This window comes from Phyllostomus discolor, chromosome 5, assembly GCF_004126475.2.
Source record: "Phyllostomus discolor isolate MPI-MPIP mPhyDis1 chromosome 5, mPhyDis1.pri.v3, whole genome shotgun sequence".
Taxonomy (NCBI): Eukaryota; Metazoa; Chordata; class Mammalia; order Chiroptera; family Phyllostomidae; genus Phyllostomus; species Phyllostomus discolor.
The window spans coordinates 82,781,258-82,804,845 of record NC_040907.2 but is presented as its reverse complement, the minus strand read 5'-3'; the positions used below and the strand labels follow the sequence as shown (position 1 = coordinate 82,804,845).

General features: G+C 43.8%; 1 protein-coding gene across 6 annotated transcripts in view; it reads left to right on the top strand.

Annotated features, from left to right (window-relative positions):
* PHACTR1 (phosphatase and actin regulator 1) overlaps positions 1-23,588 on the top strand; it is a 297,087-nt gene that overhangs the window by 237,423 nt on the left and 36,076 nt on the right. For all 6 annotated transcript variants that reach the window (XM_036026498.1, XM_036026497.1, XM_036026496.1 and 3 more), the window contains 2 exons: positions 6,263-6,510; positions 8,374-8,530. In XM_036026498.1, coding sequence (XP_035882391.1) covers positions 6,263-6,510; positions 8,374-8,530 — 405 coding nt within the window. The remainder of the gene's footprint in view (positions 1-6,262; positions 6,511-8,373; positions 8,531-23,588) is intronic.

Genomic DNA, 23,588 nt, shown 5'->3' with positions numbered 1-23,588 from the left:
AGAGTAAGGTCCGGAGCCATTGCAGGGCTGCTGCTTCTGCGCAGGTGGTGTGGTGGCATCCGTGAGAGAGTGGGTTGTGTAACACTGCTGCCCGCAGTCGGTGATGCCTGCGTCCCTCCAGCTGGGACTTTGGTCACGTGCCTCATTTTTCCTCTCTAAAACGGGGGGAATCACAGTATATACCCCCATCTCATGGGGTAGGTATAAGACCTAAGTGAATTCATATAGGGCACAGTGTGAGCATTTTAAAATGTTAACTTTTGTCATCATTATGTACAGTAGTAGTCCATACGAGTTAAGGAAGGCTCCACATAGGTTAGGATGAGGGGCTTTATGTTTACCTCTGTTTTAGTTCCTGCTCAGCCACCAGGGAGAGGAACAGAACACAACCCACATGCGATGAGATCCACTTGAATTCCAAGCAAAGTAAAAGCTTAACTTCAAAGAATTTTGACGTGAATGGTCTAGAATAGATCTGATTACATGAGTCAGCCTTTCCTTGGGGAGGTTGACAGGTGCTCTGGAAGATGTGGTCTCTTTCGGGCCACTAGAGTGTCATTTTGTAAGTCACTGATCTGGGCAAGGTAATGAGAAAAGCTGTTTCACGCAGGAGTCAGCTCGGAGCTCCTGCCTTAATGGGGTAACTGCTCGGGGACTTAGGAGGGCTGCAAATAACTTAATGAAACTCTAATAGCATCACATTGTTGGTACAGCCCCCAGAGTGACAGCCTGAGACCCAGGAGTGAGAGACTTAGGAGACAGGATCTGGATGGTTCTTCGTCACTCCACGGACACTGCGGATTCCTGGGCGTAGGGCTGAAGGGCTCACGTGGGACAGCCCTCAGAGTGCAGCATGGGGCAAAGCCGTTGTGAAGACTCTAGGCCTGTGGTTCCCACTGGGCAGGTCCCTTCCCCAAAAGACATCTGGCCATGCCTGGTGATATTTTGGGTTGTTACAAGGAGAGCAGACGCTACTAGCATCTGGTGGTTAGAGACCAGGAGAGCTGCAAACATCCTGCAATGCACAGGGCAGCCCCCATCACAAGGAGTTGTCTAGGACAAAATGCCAGTCATGCTGCAGTTGAGAGGAGCCGAGCCGTCATTTAACCCGGATGTGATATACGCACAGTGGTGGTACATAAGGCAAGTTTAGGACAACCTTCTATAAAAGTTTTAATAGCCATATTTATTTTAATGTGTTATATAAACACATAATTAGCCATGAAACCTATCATTACAACGATATTATGGCTTAAGAGGAAACTAAATTAATGAGTTTTTTTAAGTTGTTGATTTAAAAATACAAAGGACCATATTTTGTCATATATAATGCACACTTTTTTTGCCCAAATTTTTGAGGGAAAAGTAAGGATGCATATTATACATGGGTAGTACTAGTTCTGTATCTGTATAAAAGTTTTTAATTCTTTTATTTATGCTTATGTATTAAAAGCATAACTCTGGAAAGCAATAACAGTATCCTATGCAAAATAATACCCTAGAATACAATAATTGTTTTTGTTTCTAAATATATGTTAGTTAATTAATTAATTAAAACAAAAGATTTTTTTTCCTGAACATCTAGACCAAAAACATGGGTGCATGTTATACACAGAAGCACATTACACATAGCAAAATATGGTAAATAATAGTGTAAATGGACTTCAAATATGGCACAGACAAAAGTAAACTAAGTAGTGTGGATATGAACAAGGTTTAGGAATACTGGTTTAGACCAAGGGTCAAAAATCTTTCTGTAAACATCCAGATAATTATTTGAGGCTCTGTTGCAAGCACTCAATTCTGCCATTTTGGTGCAAAAGCCACTAACCATGACCGTAGGTGAGCAGATGACTCCTCTCAGCATCCCGACCATCACAATCCCGTGTCTAAGGTGAATCCTTTACACTTAGCGCCCCAGGCATGGCCTGACCATGGCCCGATAGAACACTATCACTTACCCTGGTTAGCAAGATTTCAAATAGTTATAAAGTAACAATGCCTACTTTGTACATGTGCTGTTGAGAAGACATGATGTTCTCCGCACCTCACACATGTACAATTAGTGGGACATGTGTTTAATGAAAGTTCACAATGTTACAAGTATCATAACTCAGTTTTTGGATATAGTGGGTTTATATTTGGTCCTTTCTTTACTACCAGTGTCCTCATGGGCTGATTTATTACCTTCTCAGAACCTCTATTTCCTGCTTATTAAAATGAGTATGACACCTCTCCTGCTTTTATAAAGATGAAATGAGACACTGGATGTGAAAGTTCCTAGAACAGTGGGTGACGCACTCAGTAAATGTTCACTTTGCCCACACCCTCCTTTCCTTCTCTACCTCTATCCTCCACCTATTTGATAAAGATGCCCTTTCCATTATTACGCCATCGATAAATGTGGCAACCACATCAGGGGCGCCCACAGCCTTGCAGTACACCACCAGATGCCTTTCTGAAAATGAAAAACATATCTCTTAATTAATACCCTGTAAATACGGTTTGTCAGCCACTTACACATGCACCTATGTATCAGGGATCCCAGCCCATATTTCTTTCATTCAGCAAAAACAACAAACAATTGCTGGCTGTCCACTTAGTGTCAGATGTGGCACTAGGCACCTGCCACAAATGTGAATTAGACATGGTCCCTGTCCTCGAGGCACCTACAGCTTAGCTGGGGAAGGGGAGATAGTAAGCCAACAGATGTTCACAATTATATATTACTGTTGAGGAATCTCCTAAGAACTTAGGCACCATGTGGCTTGAGACAATTATTGAAAGATAAGCAGAAATTAAGGCCAGGGTGGGATGGGAGCATGTTCCAGGCCAAGTGTGTGCAATGCACTGTTGCGTGTGACCAGGAGGTGAATTATATGGGGATGAGGGCTGGGTTCTGTCCCCATATAATTTATGGGTCAAATTGTGCAAGGCATTGCATGTCATGCTGGGTTTAAATGACCTCTTCTAGGTTTTCACTTTTCTTCAGCAGTGAGACCTTTCACATGGAGCACATATTCTAAGTGACAACTCTGTACTATAAAGCCAGCATTCCTGAGACTGATACTCAGCTGGGCGTTCCCCTTCCTGCCCACAGCCACCAGGGGTGGAGGCCAAATGGAATAAGGTGCCACACTTAGGTTGATTTAGTTCTTTGCCTTGAAATAGTACAGCTCATGTTGCATTAACTGACTTTTCCACTTAAGTCACTCTTGGAGCACTGGTGTTGTAGACGGGACAGGCAGAGTGCTAACGGGTGAGGCTAGATCTGAGTTTTAGAAAGTGGCTCTGACAACAGTGTGGAAAGGAGAGTGAAGTGGGGAGTGCCTGGGGGCCGTTTCCACAGATAACAAGTGAGGGTCTCACATAAGGGCATGGCCAGTGGGACACCTGCCCTACTAACAGGTGCAGCTCACCCAGTGCTGCAGCTGAGGAAGCTGAGGCTCAGAGACATTAAATAATAAAATAATAATAATAATTTGACCAATAGTAAATAACAAAATTTGGACTTGAATTTGTATGCTACCTCCTCAGACTGAGGTCACTTAATAAACTTCCCGGCCTCCTTCTTCACTCTTGTCTTTTCTTGGCCTCGTGTGCTGCTCCAGACTTACCAGATACATGGATCATCTGTGTGTTTTTCTTCCTTCTTCTCAGAGTTTTGGCAGACAAGGGATATTTATTGACAGAGCATTTTAAAACCCTTTTGGTAGATTCACCTAGCCTCCTGGAAAACACCTTTTCCATCCTTATGGGATATTAGACATTCTGTCACATGCTGCAGTCACACTTCAGGAAGATGACCTTATTGGCCAGGCGAGGTCTCCAGCTCTTTCTACAGAGCTCCCAACAGGCAGTCACCGCTCCAGATGTCCGTGACTGGTCCCTATTTTACAAGACAAGTAGGTAGCATGATACCTAGTACCTGCGTAACCAGTGGGGGGTTGGGGGGACCTGCCCTATAATCCCATTCTCTTCAAAGTCTCACACTTCCCATGTGTCTTTGAGGGAAGAGAAACCACAGTCTCCTGTTTATCACAGGCTGCCTGTAAGGCCAAGTTTACCTCCCTTTGCATAATATTTCTTCTTCTTTCCTCTCAAGGCAATTTGGAGCCATCTACCTTAAGGAACTAATACCTTCTGGTTTTCCATTTTTTTCCCCACCAAACATGAATGTCCATCATCTGCTTTTCATCCCTTGCCATCTAATAGTCCCAGCTCTGTGCCTTTGTAGGAACCCTTGTTAGCTAATCTATGGATTACAGAGAGGAAGAAGGCAGGGGTGGGGCAAACATGAGCCATGGAATGGGATTTTTGCCTCTTCTGTCTACTTCCCTTAATACCCAGTGTGGAATCACCAGCAGCATTGGAACAGAGTGCACGTTGTTGCCTGAAGGAAGGGGCGTCTTGTGAGGTGGGGCACTGATCCCCCCAGTCATTCCCCTTGCAGCCGGCTATTACATTGCTCACCCAGAGACCCTCTCTCTTGTACTCCACTGTCCTCTCATTACCGTCTGTATTAAACTAGGTAGGAAATGGATCCCTTCAGCTGCTAGTGTCTAAAAAGATGCTGCATTTTTGTAAATACGTGATTTAATCTTAGTTGTTAAAGGGGATTTTTTTAAGCTGATTTAATTCATTGCCTTGAACATCAGAGCTCAAATGTGTTAACTAGATTTTCCATTTGTGTCACTGAGGAGTTATGTGAAAAATGCAAAGAGCAAAATAGCCCTTTGGAAACAATGGAAGGGAGAAAGTTAATTGAATTGAAATTAGACATAGCAATAATTCAACGCATAATTGAAAGTTTCCAAGGAGACTAGCATGCATTCATATGTCATGGTTAAGACTTTTCTTTTGTATAAAATATTTTAAGGTAAATTTAACGATATATCGTAAATATAACTTCACACTCCATTATTTTATGACTGTCTAATGCTTTTGGGAGGGAACTGCGTTGAGTTTTCTATGTTGAGAAATTCCCTAAATCAGAGGTGTCAAACTCATTCTCACTGGGGGGGCCACACCAGCCTTGAAGTTGCCCTCAAAGGGCCAAATGGAATTTCAACTCCTTAACAATTAAGGAGTAGTTACATTTGTACAGTCCTAAAATTATTTCAGCCCTTTAAAGGCAATCACAAGGCTGATGTGGCCCCCGGTGAAAATGAGTCTGACATTGTTGCCCTAAATGAAAGATACAAATTCTTCTCCCAGTTAACCTGAAAATGAATTAGAAACTTTAATTATGTGTTTCTGGCCCATGATTCTTCCTGAGCTTCATTCAGAGCCTGTCATAAAAAGGATTCTAAATTTCTCTGGGAGCCCAGGTAGACTCTATTAAGAAAATAACTACTTTATTTTCTTTAGTTTTGATGTTATGCATTTCCTAACTTCCTACAATGAACATATATGGCTTCTATTTATGAAGCAAATCATTTTTAATTAAAAAACACATTTTATCAGAGTTGGCTCAATTTAAAAGGGAAAAGACCAAGAATATCATCATCATTGCTTCCTGGAAAGTTGACCCACAAAAAAAAAAAAACCCAGACTATCATTACCTTGTGGCTGCTGAGCATCTGACACCCTCCCGGGGAGAGAACCCTCTCTAAGTCATCCTTGACTGCGCCCACCCTGATGTTCCTGAATGGGTCACCAGCCCTGTGGTCCCACGACTTCCCTCCCTGATCACCGTGCCCATACTGAAAACAGTCTGTCCCTCACTCAGCCCATCCCGATCACACTGCATGGCTTTGAAAGCTAGCACCTCATGCACTATATCTTTCTGGATCTCTAGCTTCTCCATCAAAGTAATCCTTTTATTCCTCCTGTGAGACCGGTGGGTGGCAAAGGAGCTTTCCTCTGACACTTAGAGGCATGGATCTTAACCGGAAGAACCTATGGAATGAAGTCTTTTCAATTTTGTGTTTTTATTTTTTAATTTTAAATACACAGGACAAAAAAATTATGATTCTAACTCTTTGAAGTATACAGTTCAGTGTATTGAGCTCATTCCCACTGCTGTGCTAGCACCACCACCATCCCTCCACAGGGGTTAGAATTCCTCCTCCCTGGGCTATGCCACTACCAGAAAATTCTGCTGTCCTTCAGATGTTTAGCTGTAAGATACGAAATGAGACTCAATTGCCCTGGAGACCCTTTGTCTCTTAGGACTGGACAACTGAGTTTTGAAAAGGTTCCGATGCATTTATGTGACTAGCCAGAATGAATGTCTCCCTTCCTCCTTCTCTTTAAACAGCTCTGAGCAGCGAGTCCCCTGTTCCACTTCGTACCACAGCTCTGGTTTGCACTCCGGTGACAGTATCACAAAAGCAGGAACTCTGGGCCTTCCAGAAATAAGACAAGTGCCAACTGTTGTGATTGAATGTGATGACAATAAAGAAAATGTGCCTCATGAATCAGACTATGAAGACTCTTCTTGTCTCTACACAAGAGAAGAGGAGGAAGAAGAGGATGAAGAGGACGATGACAGCTCATTGTATACCAGTGCGTGCACCTGACTCTTCAGCTGGGGTGGGGGGCTTACCGAAAGAGCCCTGCTGAGCTGCCCTGCACTCTGGTTCTAATTCGGGGCCTGGTGTCATCTGGCCCTGGGTCACAGGGCAGCTCAATTAACCTCTCAGGGCTTCAGTTTTTTCATCAGTAAAATGGAAGTGTAGGTGTCCTCTAAATAGCCTCATAAATCTACAAATTATGTCATGCTGCCACCTGCTACTTCTTAGATGGCTCTTCCTTTCTTTGATTGTTTCCCTTGGGCAGCAGCCTCTCCCTCAAAAAAGACGTGGGGACCCTAACCTTCAATTCCAGTCTACATAATACTCAGATATACCCACCATTGTGTGTGCGGCAAATTAATTCTAAGCAGACTTCAATAACTAGGCCTGAATTAGAAGGCCTGAATTTAAATTTCTTATTTAAGGCCTTCAAATGTGCCAAGAGAAAAGAGATGAAGGAAGCAAAGTTCAAAATCTGTCCTTCTGGCTATAAATGATAAACGCATCATAGTTAAGTGATTAGAGACTGATATTTGCTTAACTTCTTCAATAAATTTATATTATAGCAGCTTTTCACTGAATGTATACTGCATCTGGTCACACACTAAGATTTTTATTCTGTGACCTACACCTTACAACACCCAGTGGCATCGACACTTGTGCCCCACTTTACAGAGAAGGGAAGGAAAAGAGAGGTTAGTGACCTGCCTGGAGCCTCACATCTGCCAAGTGGCAATGCTAGGGTTTGATGCCAGCTACGTCTCATGGCAAAGCCCATGTTCTGATACCAGGGGAGAAAGAAAAAACAGTAGTACTACATAAATTCAGAGGGATCTCCCAAACTTGCTGCTTCCCAGTCTCATTCTCCTGCTTGGTGAGAGCCCTGGTGAGCAATGAAATGTCGAGGAAAGGACCAGAGCGGGGCAGCCCAAACAATCCATGAGTGGGAGGAGCTGCTGCTCAGCCACTGAGCACTGTTTTCCTGCCCGGAGACTGAAGGTTTTAGACCAGCGTTGCTCACCCTCAACATGGGTGACAGTTCGGACCAGACACGTCCTTGTGGTGGGGCAGTCCTGTGCACTGCAGGGTGTTTAATAGCATCCCTGGCCCCTGCCCACTAGATACCAGGGGCACCCTCCCCCCACACCCCAGTTTTTACAACCAAAAATGTCTCTAAACTTTTCCAAGTATCTCTTCAGGGAACAAGATCACCCCTGGTTGAGAACCACTGATTTATTCCAGGCAGAAGGAAGGGAAGCCCTGCCCTGGCTGGCTGCTCAGAACCTTTTACACTGAAAAGAAAAAACGGTCCCAAAATATGGCCTGTTTTAATGGATTCACTCCCACCCCGAACGGACCCCACTTTGTCTGCCCAGCCTTACTTTCCTTCACAGCCCCCCTTGCTCCACAGTCACTGGTCTCTTTTGTCTCCTGTGATTACTGGGCTTATCTGCCACAAGCAGATGCCCACCCACCTGCTGCCTGCACGCATCCTATTTGTCCTGCGGGCACCAGCCCCTCCTGCTCTGTGATGCTGCCCACAGTTACTGAAGGCCTCTGTCCTTTCTCCCTGCTTTGCATTCTCTTCACTCCAGTCTGTCCTGCCCTCCTTTATGATGTTGCCTGCACACTGGAAGTTCCTGAAGAGCAAAGACCTAGTCATAGGCTCCCCATGTGCTCCTCACATGCTCAACACATTGTGTGGCGTGTGGAACATGTTCACCAGGAACTCTATGGAAGCGCCCTTTGGGGCCTTGACCACCCTCAGGTGTTAACTCCATTGTCTTCCTGCCTTTCACCTTGTGGCCCACACATGTGTGTGCCAGCATTATTAACTTGTTTCTCCCTCCTGCAGGCTCCCTGGCCATGAAGGTGTGCAGGAAGGACTCCTTAGCCATCAAACTCAGCAACAGGCCCTCCAAGCGAGAGCTGGAAGAAAAGAACATCCTTCCCAGGCAGACAGATGAAGAAAGACTGGAGCTGAGGCAGCAGATTGGCAGCAAGCTCACCAGGTAGGACAGCAGAACCACCAGGCCTGCAGATATTTGGTAGAAGACTTCAGTCTCTGTCCCCAGCTCAGTTCTGGGGGTCTGTTGAAGAGCTTACTGCAGAAAAAGTCCATGCAAAACATTCCATTTCTTCTCCAGGTTAGCTTCTCTAGTGCCCTCTCCTTCACCCATTCAAACCTGGGAAATTTCATTTGATTTGAGGTTCAGGGAGAAGCTGAGAGGCAGTTTTGCAGGACAAGAACCACCTGTAAAAGATCACCACTATCTAGTAGAATTAAGGGTCTCTGTACATAGGAGTTGTGGTTTGGTTAAGCACCAAGCAATCAAATAAACACCTTTTCTTCTATACTGTACAACCAGAAGACGTCAGCGGCTGTTAATGATACCTCATCACTAAACTGTCACTCTTCTGAGTGATTGCCCTTTTTGTATGGACATCACAGACATAGGCATCGGGTTTGCTATATTACTACACTGCATACCTGTGTGTGTTTGTAATCTAGAACATGTTTGTACGATATTACCTTACATTAGTGGAGCGCTTGTTATTTGCCCGGCATTTTTCTAAACATTTCACATGCATTAAATCACTCAATGTTTGAGGCTTCCTAAGGAATGGCCGTTTCATGCCCTCTTTACAGATAACAACACCAGGCATACACAACTTTAGTTATCCAGAGGGCCCCCCCTTGGCTATTATATTGCTCCAACTCTCTATAATAACAGTCATTACATGAGCCCCCACCTTGTCCCAGGCACTGTGCTAAGTGTTTGGGTGCAATGTGTAGACATCTCCCAGGTTTCATCCTACTCTCCCTCTCCCTAGCTGTATAGCCGTGAGTAACTCTCTTATTCTCTTTGCCCATGTTTCTGTACTTGTAAAATGTGCAGTTGCAGGAATTAAATAATGTAAGTAAAGCTGTTAAAACAGTCCCTAGCCCATAGCAAACATTCAGCTACCTGTTATTATTTCATTTTCTTCTCCCAACAGCCTCCTCACCCCATTAGCTTTCCTTATCATCTACACAAGTACCAGCAGGACACTGGTACCTACAGAGGTTGTGGAGGCTCAGGTGCCATGCAGCGGGACACTGGGATCCCACCCTCCCACCTGATCTATTTTGTTTCTTAAGGACAGCTTGTTTCTCATAATTGACTTGGTTTCCTCCTGGAATATGTTGTTTTAATCTTACTGCGTAAAATAATTAACACTGGTGAATGATTTCTCCTTGCATTGCGCCGTCTTGAGAATCGCGGAATGAAAATATCTAACTACCTACTCCCCCTGCCCCCCGCTTCCCCATCTGTCAGCAAGTATGGTACACATCCACACTTTGGTCATCCAGATCTCTCTTAATGAATGCCTCAGTGATAGCTACTCACAGCACTCTGGAGAGCCTGTCCCATTGAGGGAGAGCCTGATTCTTCCTTCTATTGAACTGAACTCTGTGTCCATGCAACTCCCACCTATGCATCTTGTTCTCTTTTTTCCTGTACCTATTCAAAGCCTCATGCCTCTAACATGCATGCTTTAGGGTGCTTGTAGATTATGATCCTGGGCTCCCCAGGTCTCCTCTTCTAGGCTGCAGATAGCCAAGTCTTCTCTCTGGGGGTGGGTTGAGCGGGTGGATATAGTTCTGGGATGATTCCTGAAGCTGTTCGTTTTATACATAATATAAATAAAGCTGTTTTAGGGGGTTAGGGGGAGTCTAGGAAAGAGATAAGGAGCAGTTCCTTGATCTCAGCCCCTCTTCTCAGACAAAGTTCAGTTCCACCATCTGAGTATGAGCATCCTTTATTGCATTTCTCTGCCTTCACTTCTCATTTCCCCAGCTTTGCTATAGTACAAGCCTAGCCCCAGGTGTGTGTGTAAATGGAAGGCTTTTCTGCAGATGTGAGATGCCAGCACATCTGGCTGCCCAAGTTGCCATCTTCTGTGGAGAGAGAGAAGGATGGGAGATATAGAAAGTAGATACGTGGGTCTGGTGCAGACGTATGTGGCTAGCCGTTCAGCTTGCGCAGTGTAGAGCCATTCCACCCAGAGGTAACTGACAAAAAGGCCATTGTTGTCCCAGAACATACTCCCAAAAAGAGAGGCAGCTGCCAGCTTCTCCTGCGTGAATCCATATTCACACACCTCAACCATGACTGTCTGGTAGTGGTGGTGACAAAACTCAGAGGTAGGAAGAGACATAGAGCATCCATGCACTGCAAAAAGTGTTCTGCCTTTGAAGCCTTATCCTTACAAATCATCCCTTTCCCAACCAACCCTTTCTCTTCTAACAGCACTTTAATGCTGCTTAGAATTCATAAAATCCACTAACGTTTTCTTATTATACTCATACATTCCCAACCCAGTCACCCTGGTCATTAGAAGAAGACACACTGACTAGGGAGCAAAAGGCAGAATGACAGAGGAGAATGTTGGGCATGTTCAAGGTGTCAAGCTGCCTACATCCTTGCACTGAGTCCACTTTGTCTCTGTGCACTCTCTCCTCTAGGAAGTTTATTTCCTTGTGTCAAGACCCTTGGCATCTCTAGCCAGATTATAAGAACTGGGCCTATAGGAGTGTGTTGCAGGCTGACAAGGTTGTACAGAGTTCAGAAAGTCGGGTGGATAGGCCACTTCTGCACCTAAAGGTCTCCTTTGAGAAAGTGCAGCCACTGATTCACACCCAAGGGGCTTATGCATGTATCCTGAAGCCAGAGCAGACGAAGGGGAAATCTGAGAACCAGAGGCGACAGTGGTGGAGAGAGAACTTACCTGTACCAGGACCCTGGGCTCTAGCTCTGGTTCTTCTGCTTCCTAAGTAGTCATTTGCCCTCCCTGGGCCATCATGACCTAAACCAAGGAGATTAGATTAAATCATCTGATCACTCTGTGCAAAAACTGAGCTTCAGCCTTGGCTGGTGTGGCTCAGTGGATTGAGCGCTGGCCTGCGAACCAAAGGGTCGCTGCTTCAATTCCCAGTCAGGGCACATGCCTGGGTTGTGAGCCAGGTCCCCAGTGGGGGTCGTGTAAGAAGCAACCACACATTGATGTTTCTTTCCCTCTCTCCTGCCCTATCCCTCTCTCTCAAAATAGTTTAAAAATCTTTTAAAACACTGAGCTTCATTATGGTACAAAGTAACTAAAAGGATGTAGGAATCTATTATAAAGTTTGCATTTCTGAAGCTACAAGGCTGGGGCATTCTTTGGCCATTTGAAGTAGCAAACACATGCTGGAAATCTTAAATTCTTTGAAAAATATGTGGTCAAGTCTGTAGTCCTCATGGAGTAAGAAAGATACAAAACATAATTTTAGCCTGACAATTTTAATAACATTAAAAAATTTCATCGCTCCAAGAATAATCCCACATTGGAAATGGAGAACAGAAATATTAAGTAAAAGGATGTCAAGCGCTAAGGAAGAGTTTCTATGTAAGAACACAAAAATATTGTTCTTCTGAAAAGTTTTCTCACTGATATTGCTGAGCAGACCCCCCTAAATCTCAGTCACCAAGTCATCTGGATGTTTTGATCATAACTCTTTCAGCCAACAACCATTTGAGAAGTGTGGGCCGCCTTTGAGGCATGTGCATGATCAGCTGGGTGCGTGTGACTCTGCTCCTCTGTATACAGTAGTTCCTCCCCAATCCACAGTTTTGCTTCCTGTGGTTTCTGCTATCTGCAGTCAACCACAGTCTGAAAATACTAAATGGCATATTCCAGACATAAACAATTTAAAGTTTTAAATTGCACACCACTCCAATAGTGCATTAAAATCTCATGCTGCCTGCTCTCTCCTGCCCAGGACATGAATCACCCCTTCAGCTAGTACATTCTACGCTGGATGCACTTCCCACCCATTAGGCAGTTAGCAGCTGTCTTGGTCATCAGATCTACTATCTAGGTGTCACGGTGCTTGCATCCAAGTAGCTCTTATTTTACTTAGCAATTGCGATATGGCAAAGAGAAGCCACAAGGTACTTTCTTTAGGTGAAAAGTGAGCACAGCATAAGATATTTTGGGAAAGAGACCACCTTCACATAACTTCTATCACTATATTATTATAATTGTTCCATTTCATTATTAGTTATTGTCGTTAATCTTTTACTGCGCCTAATTTATAAATTAAATTTTATCATAGGTGTATATGCCTAGGAAAGAAACACAGTACATACAAGTTTCATTACCACCCATAGTTTCATGCACCCACTAGGGCTCTTGAAGTGTATCCCTCACAGATAAGTAGGGGCCACTGTACAGACTCAGATGGGTGCAGAGAACCAAGGGATGAATGAGGCCATCTACTCGGGCGTGTGGGGGATGAAAAGAGTAGAACTTCTGTTTATTTTATACCATTCTTTTTAAGTTGATTCTCCCCATATTATAGTGTGCACGGTATATTAGTGCAGTAGTACTTGTATATGACTTCTAAGTAAAGATATGATGTATGTAGGGGGACATGCTTAGATTTTCATTGAGGGAATCCTCAAAAAAGCTTAGAATCCACAGGTGTGGGGGTCCCTGCTTAGAGCTGTGTGAGCAGGTCTGTTCAGCTCCAGCAACCTCTAGTCAGGGAAATGCGGAGATCTCAGGACAATTCCTCTCCCTGGCAGAGTCTCCACTAAATGTAAAACCAAGCTGCTTTCTTTCTGTGTGTTGTCTCAGGGCCCTTCAACCAGAACCCTGTAACTGGTCAGCCTAACTGCCATCTTAACTATCAGATCCTCTTCTGCTTCCCTTCATTTACCAAAACTTTTATTCCCCCAGAGTCCTAGTTAATCCACATGACTCCATTTTATTTGAAATCCAATTTACCATCCCCTTAAGAATTATCATTAAAAAAATTAGCCCTGGCTGGTGTGGCTCAGTGGTTGAGTGCCAGCCTGGGATCGAAAGGGTTGCTGGTTTGATTTCCAGTCAGGGCACATGCCTGGGTCCCCAGTAGGGGGTGTGGGAGAGGCAGGCACACATTGATGTTTCTCTCCCTCTCTTCCTCCCTTCCCCCTCTCTAAAAATAAATAAATAAAATATTTTTTAAAACTATTTTTAAAAATAATTAGACATGGAGCCATGCTTCTGAATGTTCACAGTTAGGGTGACCTCACAGGGTGACCTGTCTTGGTCAGCCAGAGCAGCCCCTTTGGGCCCTCCTCCACTTTGCAGCTTGGGACATCAATTGGCTGAAGAAGTGAAATCCCCCAGAGGATGGAGCTCAGGACCACTGCTAGTGGGGTTTTCAGGTACTAAAGAGAAGTGTGATGCCTCACTGACAGCTGCAGAGGGGAGGAGGGGGCTACTGGATATAAGAAGGTGAAGGGATTAGCCAAAGAACATGTATGCATGACTCATGGACACAAACAGTGTGGTGATGGCCAGAGGGAAGGGGGCTAGGGGCTAGGTGGAGGTGGGGAGTCAGAAATGGAGACATCTGTAATAATGTCAACAATAAAAAGCAAGAGAAAAAATAAATAATGCTTTCATTTCTGGAACATCTCAGAAAGTGAATCATTCTGTAAGTCACCAGGACTACTTTATTTTAAAAGAAAGGAACTAAGACTCTGAACCGTGACCTGAAACACGACCTTACTCAACAGCGAGTCACTTAGGCCTCCTCTTGGGGGACAGCTGGCTCTTCAGACCCAGCCAGCCCAGCCTTCTCCCTCAGTCCCCTCCAGTGCCCTCTGCAGTGTTTGGATCAGACAGAGGCAGAAAAAGCCTGATAAGAAAAATAAAACAGAAGGTGTCTTGAAGTGTATACGTAGGAGTATGTAATCTAAATTAAGTTCAGGAGTAAATAAGGATTCAGGCATTTTTCTACATCCCTGACACACTTGTTCCCCTAAAATATTTCTTCACTGCTAAAATATCACCCACCTGCTCAGGGGTGAACTGTTATCATCTTTTTGCAGTCACGGTTGATCAGAAGTTTTTCGGCACCAACCTGAGCTGGAGATAAGTCCCCACTTACCATTAGAAACATCTGTGAGGAAGATCTTGGCAGCCTGGCTGCTTGGTTTTGGAAGGAATGTTCCTCCTTGCCCTTTTTCTAGATGAGACGTAGCCAGTGACTGCAGCCACTCACTCAGGATTCTTCCCAATGATCAAAGGAAGATACTTAATTTGAGCTACTTGGAGTGTTAGTGTTCTAGAGCAGCCATAATAAAGTACCACAGACTGAGTGGCTTACAACAAAAAAATTATTGTCTCACAGTTCTGAAGGCTGGAAGTCTGAGATCAGGCTGTTGGCAGGGTTGGTTCCTTCTGAGGCTGTGAAGGAGAACCTATCCCCGACTTCTTAACTGCTTCTGGGGGTTTGCAGGCAATCTTAGGTGTTCCTTGGCTTGTAGACGCATCACCCTGATCTCTGCCTTCATCTTCACTTCTCCCTCCATGTGTGTCTGTATACAGTGTTCCCCTTCTTGTAGGGATGCCAATCATGTTGGATTAGGGTCCACCCTAATGACCCTGTTAATTTAACTTGATTACTTCTGTAAAGATCCTGGCTCCAAATAAGGTCATATTCTGAGGTACTGGAGATCAGGACTTTAACATATAAATTTGAGGATACACAATTCAATTCATAACATTTGGGGAAGCATAGAATCAGTCTACCTAGAAAGGGGGCTACAACCTAAAATGTCTTCCAAGACCAAATAGGTGCTGAACATACGTGAAGCAGGCAGATTGTTAACAGGGAGTGTTAAGAACTGGGTGAGAGGGAAAGTCCATCCCTTTCTGTAGGGGCTGCAGAATGGACTATTCAACTTCAGTGCTCTGTTACTTTGTAGAAATGGATGACCAGTTTGTCAGAGTTCCTGAAGAAAAATCTGGATTTTTTTCATGAGAATTCCAAAAATTGCAAACATTATACAGAACAGGCAGAATGTATTTCTGGACTCCGTTCAACCCAAGGACCATATCTGAGCCTGGGCCCCTGGTTCTAACCTCTGGTCTCAAAGCTCTTGTGTTTCCTAAGTGTAGTGTGAATTCTGTGTGAGCACACTACACGTTTTGGTGGCATGATGACACAGAACTCCTGTGTGTGTGTGGTAAATGTGAATGTGAGGATGTACAGGTGTGCATCTGAGGCAACTTGGAATTAGCACCTTGTGGGATCTAAATTAATTTGAATGTATTTACATGGATTGATCATTAAAGCAACATACCATATTCCTGAGAAGAATTTGAGACCCAACTCACTCTGTTTCAGGAATTTAGTCAGATGGTTTTCAGAATGTTTACGAATGACTGCTGAAGAATACATTAGGTTGCATGAAGTTGATTGAAACAGATGTAACTGCTTTCGTTTCCTTACTGCCCACAAGTCTGGGAATCAGGGGGATTTAGGATTAAAGCACTTGTGATTGTTGATAGTTTGAATTGATACTTAAGGCATGAAAGCCAGCATTAAACACCATATTATAGGTCAGACGTAGGACCCCCCTTGGGGAGGTACCAAATGTTCCTCTTCTCCCCTCCTCACTGCCTGTCACTGCCATCACCGGAAAAGCTGCAGCCTTCCTGGCGGCAGGAGGCTGGTGAGTGAGGGAGGGAAGGCAGGCAAATAATAGCTTGATCATCCCATGAAACCTAATCCGGCATTCTTTCTTACTTAGAAATTAATAATATACCAGAAAGGGTATTCTAAATCTGTATTTTATGTTCCTAATGAGTTCACACTACAGTCACTAAAGGCAGTGCATAAAATAACGTGGGCAGAGGATTTTGTGCTGCTTTAAATCATAATACAATATTCAAGGGAGAAAACTGAAGTCAAGTTTTATGCCCATAGCACAGGGAATAAATACAGTAATCCTGACTGCTAACTGTAGCTGCAGCACTGTTTACGGTTTGGGAAAATGGGTGCTGAGTCGGGCACAGCGTCTCGCTCCAAGGTGGCAAATGGTATCTCCTCTGAAAATCTAAGGAGTAATGCTAGATGAGAGCTGGCACTTCTCCAAGCTAGGTAATTTCTTCTACTACAAAAGCACTTTCTAAAAATAGGAATAACAATCAAAGGCATTATGAATTCAATTCAACTTTGACTGACTTAGTGCACCCTGGGCATGTGTCACTGCGAATCACTTGAAAGAAAGAAGGGGATAAAACAGACCTGAGTGAAGCTTTGGAGTAGACCTGGCCCTTGCACCCTCTTCACCCTCATCGTCCTCATCATCATCACCATCAGAGTGGCTCACAGCTTACAGGGGACATGGGAGAAATGAAAGGAGGGCACCTGGGCCCACTCATCCTCCATGCACAAAGCCTGGATGGGAATGGCTCAGACTGGTGGTCTTTTCTGTGGATTCTGAGCCCTCCCATAACAAAACTAGAATTAGATACTAGTGTCCAAGCTGAGATGGAAGGATGGAACAAGCAAAATATGACTTGAATGTAGTTATTGAGTCCTGCAGCGTTCACATAACACACATCAGCTCTTCAGGTTGCTGAGCTGCTTTCAGATCGTTTGACATTCCCATTGCCACACTGCACAAAATAGAAAACACTTTTTAAAAGCCCCTTAGAAATGCCGACATCTTCTGAAAGGTGCTGAGCCGAGTCAAGACCACAGCACTCCCTGTCTGACAGAAAGTGCAGAACAGTCACACACTTATTGTTTGTTTTTTAAGTGAGAGACAAGAAAGTTGTCCCAGGAAGGCTTGAGTGAGGCTCTTCAGAGGAGGTGGAATAAAACTTCAAACCCACATGAGGAGAGGGCATTGAGGCACCAGCCATGCTTGTCACGGGACCCTCAGCCATGAGACATGTCTCAGAGCCTTACAGGGGCATTTGCAGCCTCGTGCCCTCTCACCCCAGCCTCCAGCTGTTTGGAAATGTAGTAAAACTGAGCTCTTGACACTGTGTCACTAAGATGCGTTTCTGAGCCCTGACATGCAGGAGTCACAGCTTGCAAGCCCGACACTGGATGTCAAGAAACAAAGCCACATCTTGTCAGGCACTTCCAGAGCTCTCTGTCTGTGCCTCGCAGCTGGCCCACTCGCCTGTGCATTTTTCCGTGATATAGTAAGTGTGGAGGACAAGGGAGCTGCTTTTCACTCAGCAGGAACAGACTCGATCTCAGTGTTTCAAACTTGCAAAGGTTTTTTAAAAAGTTTGATCATGGGAAGATAGAGAATCTTATTTTGTTTTCTCTTTCATAGTTTTTGTAAATGGTTGATTATTCCAGCAGCTTTTCAGAACTGGGGTCCAGGGGGTGTATTCACAGACTAAGTGAATAGGCAAATCCTTCAGGCTACTCTCTGGCCACATTTTAAGAGCTTCCTCTTGACCTGAAATAAATAAAGGGGGTACTTTAGTTTTCCTATGATTTTTCTCCTATTCATTATCAGAGTAATCTGCAACAATTATTCCTTTTTGTTGTTAATCTTAGCATATGACAGAAAAAAAAGGCCCTGTTTTTTAGAATATTTGGCTAATTGAAAGAAAAACCACCCTATGTTTAGAGATGACCACTTAGATAACGTCACGGTCTCTGACATAACATCTAAGGCTTTAGGGCCCTTTGCTGTTGGCAAAAGTGCCCTCCTGTCAGCACCTCACCTGATAATCTTCACCACAGCCCTGCAAGGTGGCTGCTGCTGGGAATCCCATTCTGTAGGTGAGGAAACTAAGCTAATGATCTTAGAGCTAAGTGGCAAAGAGAAACACATCTTCAAAATCTAAGACTTTCCTATTTCAGGCAAACGTGCTGATAAAATTGTGTTGTTGGTTTAGCTGTTCCGTTGAACAGAATTTCTCTCCCAGGTGCCTACGGTTGGGTAGGGACCGTGTGGGATGGCGAGTTCTAGACCAGTGGCTCAGGCTTGTGTGGGCAAATGTGCCCAAGGGAGAGATAAGCCATGGAAGGAATGGGAAATTTTCTTCCATCTTGAACTTAAGTGGGCTTTTTATTACATCTCAGTACCACTGTTCGCAGTAAGTAGGAAGATCTGTAGCACTTGACACTGAGGCTGGGTCTCAGGGGTGAGAAGCAAGGTGGTGCAGTGCAGTGGCCCCCACGATGTGGCCCCTGGCACAGTGACATCAGGAGCACCTGGGAATTTGTTAAAAATGCACTTTTCAGACCCCACATAGTCTCTGAATCAGAACTTCTGAGGGTGGGGACCAGATATCTGCATTTTTAATAAGCGTGATTCTGCTGCACACTAAACTTTGAGAGAGCAGAGATCTAGTAAAAAAAATCACTCGAAGACTGTGACACTGGACTCTAGGTTGAAAGTTCCACCCACCATTTACTAGCTGGGTTCCTTCCTGTCAAGCCTCAGTTCCCACATCTGTAAGATGGACCTCCCGCCCAAGGTCATCAAGAGCACAAATAACTCTCCCAATTGTGAGATAACACCAGTCCCTTTTCATTGTGAATTTGGATGCTATATTATGCTAGGCTCTGATTAACCAGAATGAATAATGTTAGTTGCCCTGATAGGAAAATCCTAAATTCCCGTGGCTTAAGGCAGTCAAGGTTTATTTTCCACTGGAGTAAAGCCTAGAAGACGTGGCTCCAAAATCTCCATAGCAAGGGAAGGGGTGGTGGAGGAGGCACATACATCACTCCTGCTCACGATCCATGAACCAGAACTAGGCTCGCAACCTGAAGGTAGGCCAGGCTGGAGAAGGCAGAGGAGCCCCTGGGGTGTTTGATGAGCACAGTGCGTCTCGGCCACGGCTCCACGGAGCCCACGTTTGTCGTGGGCCTTCTTCATGGGGTGGTTGTTCCAGTCACGGCTCCAGATAAAAGGGACCAGTGCACCTAAAAGAGACTTGATTAAAAGATTTTACAGAAATCATGGCATATACACACAATGGAATGTTATTCAGCATTGAAACAGAAGGAAATCCTGCCATTTTCAACAACATGGATGAACCTGGAGGACATTATGCTGAGTGAGATAAGCCAGACACAGAAAGACAAACATCACAGGATCTCACTCACATGTAGAACCCTTAAAGAAAAGTCAAACTCATAGTAACAAAATAGAATGGTGATTACCAGAGGCTGGGAAGTGAAGAGCAAGATGAGTTAGTGACCAAAGGGTGCAAACTTACAGTTATAAGATGAGTGAGTCCTGGAGACCTCATGTACAGCATGGTGGCTGTGGTCGATAATGCGTCATATACTGGAAATTTGCCAAGAGTAGATCTCAGGTGTTCTCACCACACACACACACACAGACAAGGGTAACTAACTACAAGAGGTGATAGATATGTTAATTAGTTTGGTGGCAGTAATCATTTCACAATGCATACATATATCAAACCATATTTTATACCTTAAATATAATTTTCATTTGTCAAAAATAAATACTTCTGTTTAAAAAATAAGAGACTTTCCACAGTTGGCTGGAAGACAGAGGCAGCCCATTGGCAGTTGGGATGCAGGCACTTGTGGTTAGTCTGGGGGAAGCACAGGACCATGGGGGCCTGTGCTGGGGCCACCGCACTGCATGCCTTGACCTGCATCAGTGAGTGGAGTGCTCCTGGGGTCCAGTGTAGCAAAACAACTCATGGCAATTAATCCCAGCTAGAGAAAAATGAGACCTAAAGTAATAGGTCTCATTGCTTCTCTTTAAAGAAAAATTTAGCTGATGTGCGACTGGGAGATCCCAAAAGGAATGATGGGCCTTGAGCTGATTGAGTTTGTTTTCCATGAGTTTAAGGTTAACTTGCCAGGGAAACAGTTACGAAGGAAGATCATGGAACTCCAGTGTCCACAAATGGATTCTATTGGAGTGTACAGATTAATAACCTGTGTGCCCAACCCTGTCCTGGGTTTCCTCTAGAACAGAGGTAGCAAACACAAGGCCCTCGGGCCGAATCCCGCCCTCCACCGTGTTTTATCTGGCCAGACACCTGGAACCTGGTGGCAGTGCCGAGTCCTCGCCCCTAGTTAAAGAGTAGTTACATTTATACAGTCCTAAAATTACATTCGGCCCTCTGAAGGCAACCACGAGCGTGATGTGGCTCCCCGGTGAAAATGAGTTTGACACCCCTGCTTTAGAAGGTAGCTGGCTAGACTGTCATTCTTCTGTTAGGTCTGGGGTGATAATGGCAAGTTCTTTTGGGAAAGTGTAGGTCCTTTTAGAGCACAGTCTTTGATTGGTTTGCATTTATTTTAGACTCTTTCTACTTTTTCCCTTAAAATATTTGCAAATACATGGATGATTTGAACTGAATATTCTAAACATTTGACTGAGACTCTATTCATTTTCTCTTCAGACTGCATGTGAATATGAACAAGTGCAACCTGAGCTGTCAGACCACTTTTCTCGCAATATATTCCTTCCTTTTTCTTTCCTACAATCTTTTGATCCTCTCAGAAAGTCGCACAGCCATAAGGATATGTCATTTCTATCGTGCTTCTATGCATGAAAGAATTTCTCAAAGCCATTTGTGAACTTACCAGGAAGCAATGAATAAACTATGAGTTAAACCATCCTATGAAAGATCCAAGTATATTTCAAACTTTGGTTGAAAGGTAATTTTGTTGCATAGAATACTACTTCAAAATCTGGCCCGATGCTTTTAAACTGGTTTATTCAGAGATTTTTCTCCCCCTCTAATGGGCTTTGTGCCTACATCTCAAGGAGACTGTTTGTGAGTCTCTTCACCCACCTCATAACTGCATTTCCTGGAACTCTTCAGGTCATTTCATTAAAGCACTTTAGAGTCAATGGACCCTCACCGTCATTGCCTCTAACACATTTAATTTTTTCGATAAGGACACTGAGGCCAAAAGTGGTTAAGCTGCTGGCTAAGGTCACGAGGCTGCACTAGGATTTGAAAACGGGTCCCCTTTCCCACGCCAGTGCTAAAAATTAGTGTTCATCAAGGAAGGGAGAAATGCATTCACTTCTCCTGGCGGAACAGGCCAGTTATTAGTTGAGAAGCACAACAAGTCACGTATCTTAGTTTCTCTTCTCATGTCAGAAAGGAAAACAAATGACTTAGAGCAGACTTTTTGAATTAAATCTTTAAGAAACATTTTTAGTAACCCAAAAGCCCCTGAAGAAGAGAGCCTTGAATTCTCCCATCGGTGGGGCCTTTCATGGGTGGCGGTTCCCACTCCAGCCCACTTAGCGAGGAGAACATTTCAGTGAAATGCCAGAGCAAGAGATGGCTCCCCATCTTTACAGCTAATAGTTCGCCACAACTGAGGAAGTTTCATGAATAATTTTAAAACTGAGCAGATACTGTGGAAGATTCTTTAGCCGGAGCCTTGGTTTGAACTTGCCCTATTCTAGTGATTCTGTTATTCAGACTTAGATAAATGAAGCTCTGCTGATTTATAATTAAGAAAGTTTCTTGTTCACATTTCAGTGGTAATTCCAGGGTGTGCAGCACTCTTCCTCCTGCGCCCACCAAAGTTGGCTTCCGGTTGGCTGTGATCTCGGCAGCTCCCGTACAGCGCTTGCCCGCTGTCCCGAATATGGAAATAGCACAACTGAGAAATTTTCAGTGCGCTTGTTTTCATCTTTGTTTGCTGCCAAACTACCTCAGATCTCATGCAAAATGCTAATAAGAGTAATTCATTTTATTTATCTCCATTATGTTCTTTTCACTCTTCTTGGTTAGAATGCAAAGATTTTTATAAAGCCCACAAAAATCGCATATATGCTAACTAAGTAGTCATTTTTAGACAGGATATAAACAGGAAAAATCGTCCAAAGACACAAACCTTGGAAAATTGCTTTCCCTCTGATTCTCAAAGCAATTCCTTTGAAATATAAGTGAATATGCTTCTATTTTAGGAAGTGTGATCATGAAAATTTTATGTTCTGTGCCCACTGAATCATTAAAACAATAGTTCTTCAAAGTGGGCAGCCTTGTTAGTTCCTTTGGGGAAAAAATAGGCAGACAAATAAATAAATAGTGGGTGCTGACAGGTAGTCAGTGTGTTGAACAGTCTTACCTACAATAAGTAGAACTCTCCTTTTGACTTTTATGATTTTTCTTGTTTTGCTCATCTTCATATTGTAACTTGACAAGTTCTCCCTTAAAAGATGCCAAGACAGGCAATTATAACTTCCTGTATATTAGAATGATACTATGCAGGAGCTGCCCTCCCCAAATTTGATTGAACCAATGGATCTGCCACCTGCACATTCTACCCCAAGAAGCCTGGTGCCTGTCCTGTGGTACACCCTTGCTCGGTGACTTGGCTCTGCCTGTGTACTCGTGGAAGTTGAATGGGTGGCACAGACTCAGAGCGCCTGTCACAGTGCCCTCTCTGTCCTTAACCAACGAGCTGTTTGGGGCCATAGCGTGTGAAATCTGACTTCTCACCTCTTGGTCAACAAATAGTGCAGCCAGGATGTGCTTGGGTGCTTCCCATGAGGAACTGTAAATTCATGTAACTTTGTCCAGGCAAAAATAAAATAAGTTTTTTTTAAAGAGCCTATCTATAATGTCAGGTTTAGACTACCTAAGAAATTAATTTAAATTTGTCATAAATTTATATCATGTGTTACATGATACTGGTTTACTAATAATAGAATGCTGAGGTATGTAAAAATATATGGAACATTTTCTTAAACATCAAACATTTCTATAAAAGTTTTCAAACTGCCTATTTAACAAGCCAACTTGATTTAAAGGAGAAATTCTGACCTCCTTCATGTATGTCACAGTCCTCCTCACATCGAGTTGATGACAGAGCCCTAAGGCTGTCGACCCTGTTAGAGGACGTAAATCATTGTTTGGCCAATTAATAGATGAGGCAATAAGTCCTATTAAGAGAAGCATGCTTCTAGCTGCCATAAGTGAAGGAACTCAAAGCTCCAGCCAAACCCTGCAGCTCTGATCTGACTGTGGAGCCACCAAAAATCTATTCCTCCTGTGGCCAAAGCATAAGCAAGGGACAGAAATTCAAAGCCAGAGTAAAGGGTGAGAACTCAGCATAGGGAGAGTTGATATATTTTTTTAAAAAGAAAGAAAGAAACTCAGCAGTTATCAAAATAGTGTGCCAACTAAGAAAACCTATGCATGAGGGACAGGATGTTTTCCAGATGTTTTATTCATCATGATGATGAGGAAAAGGATAAAGATGTTAGG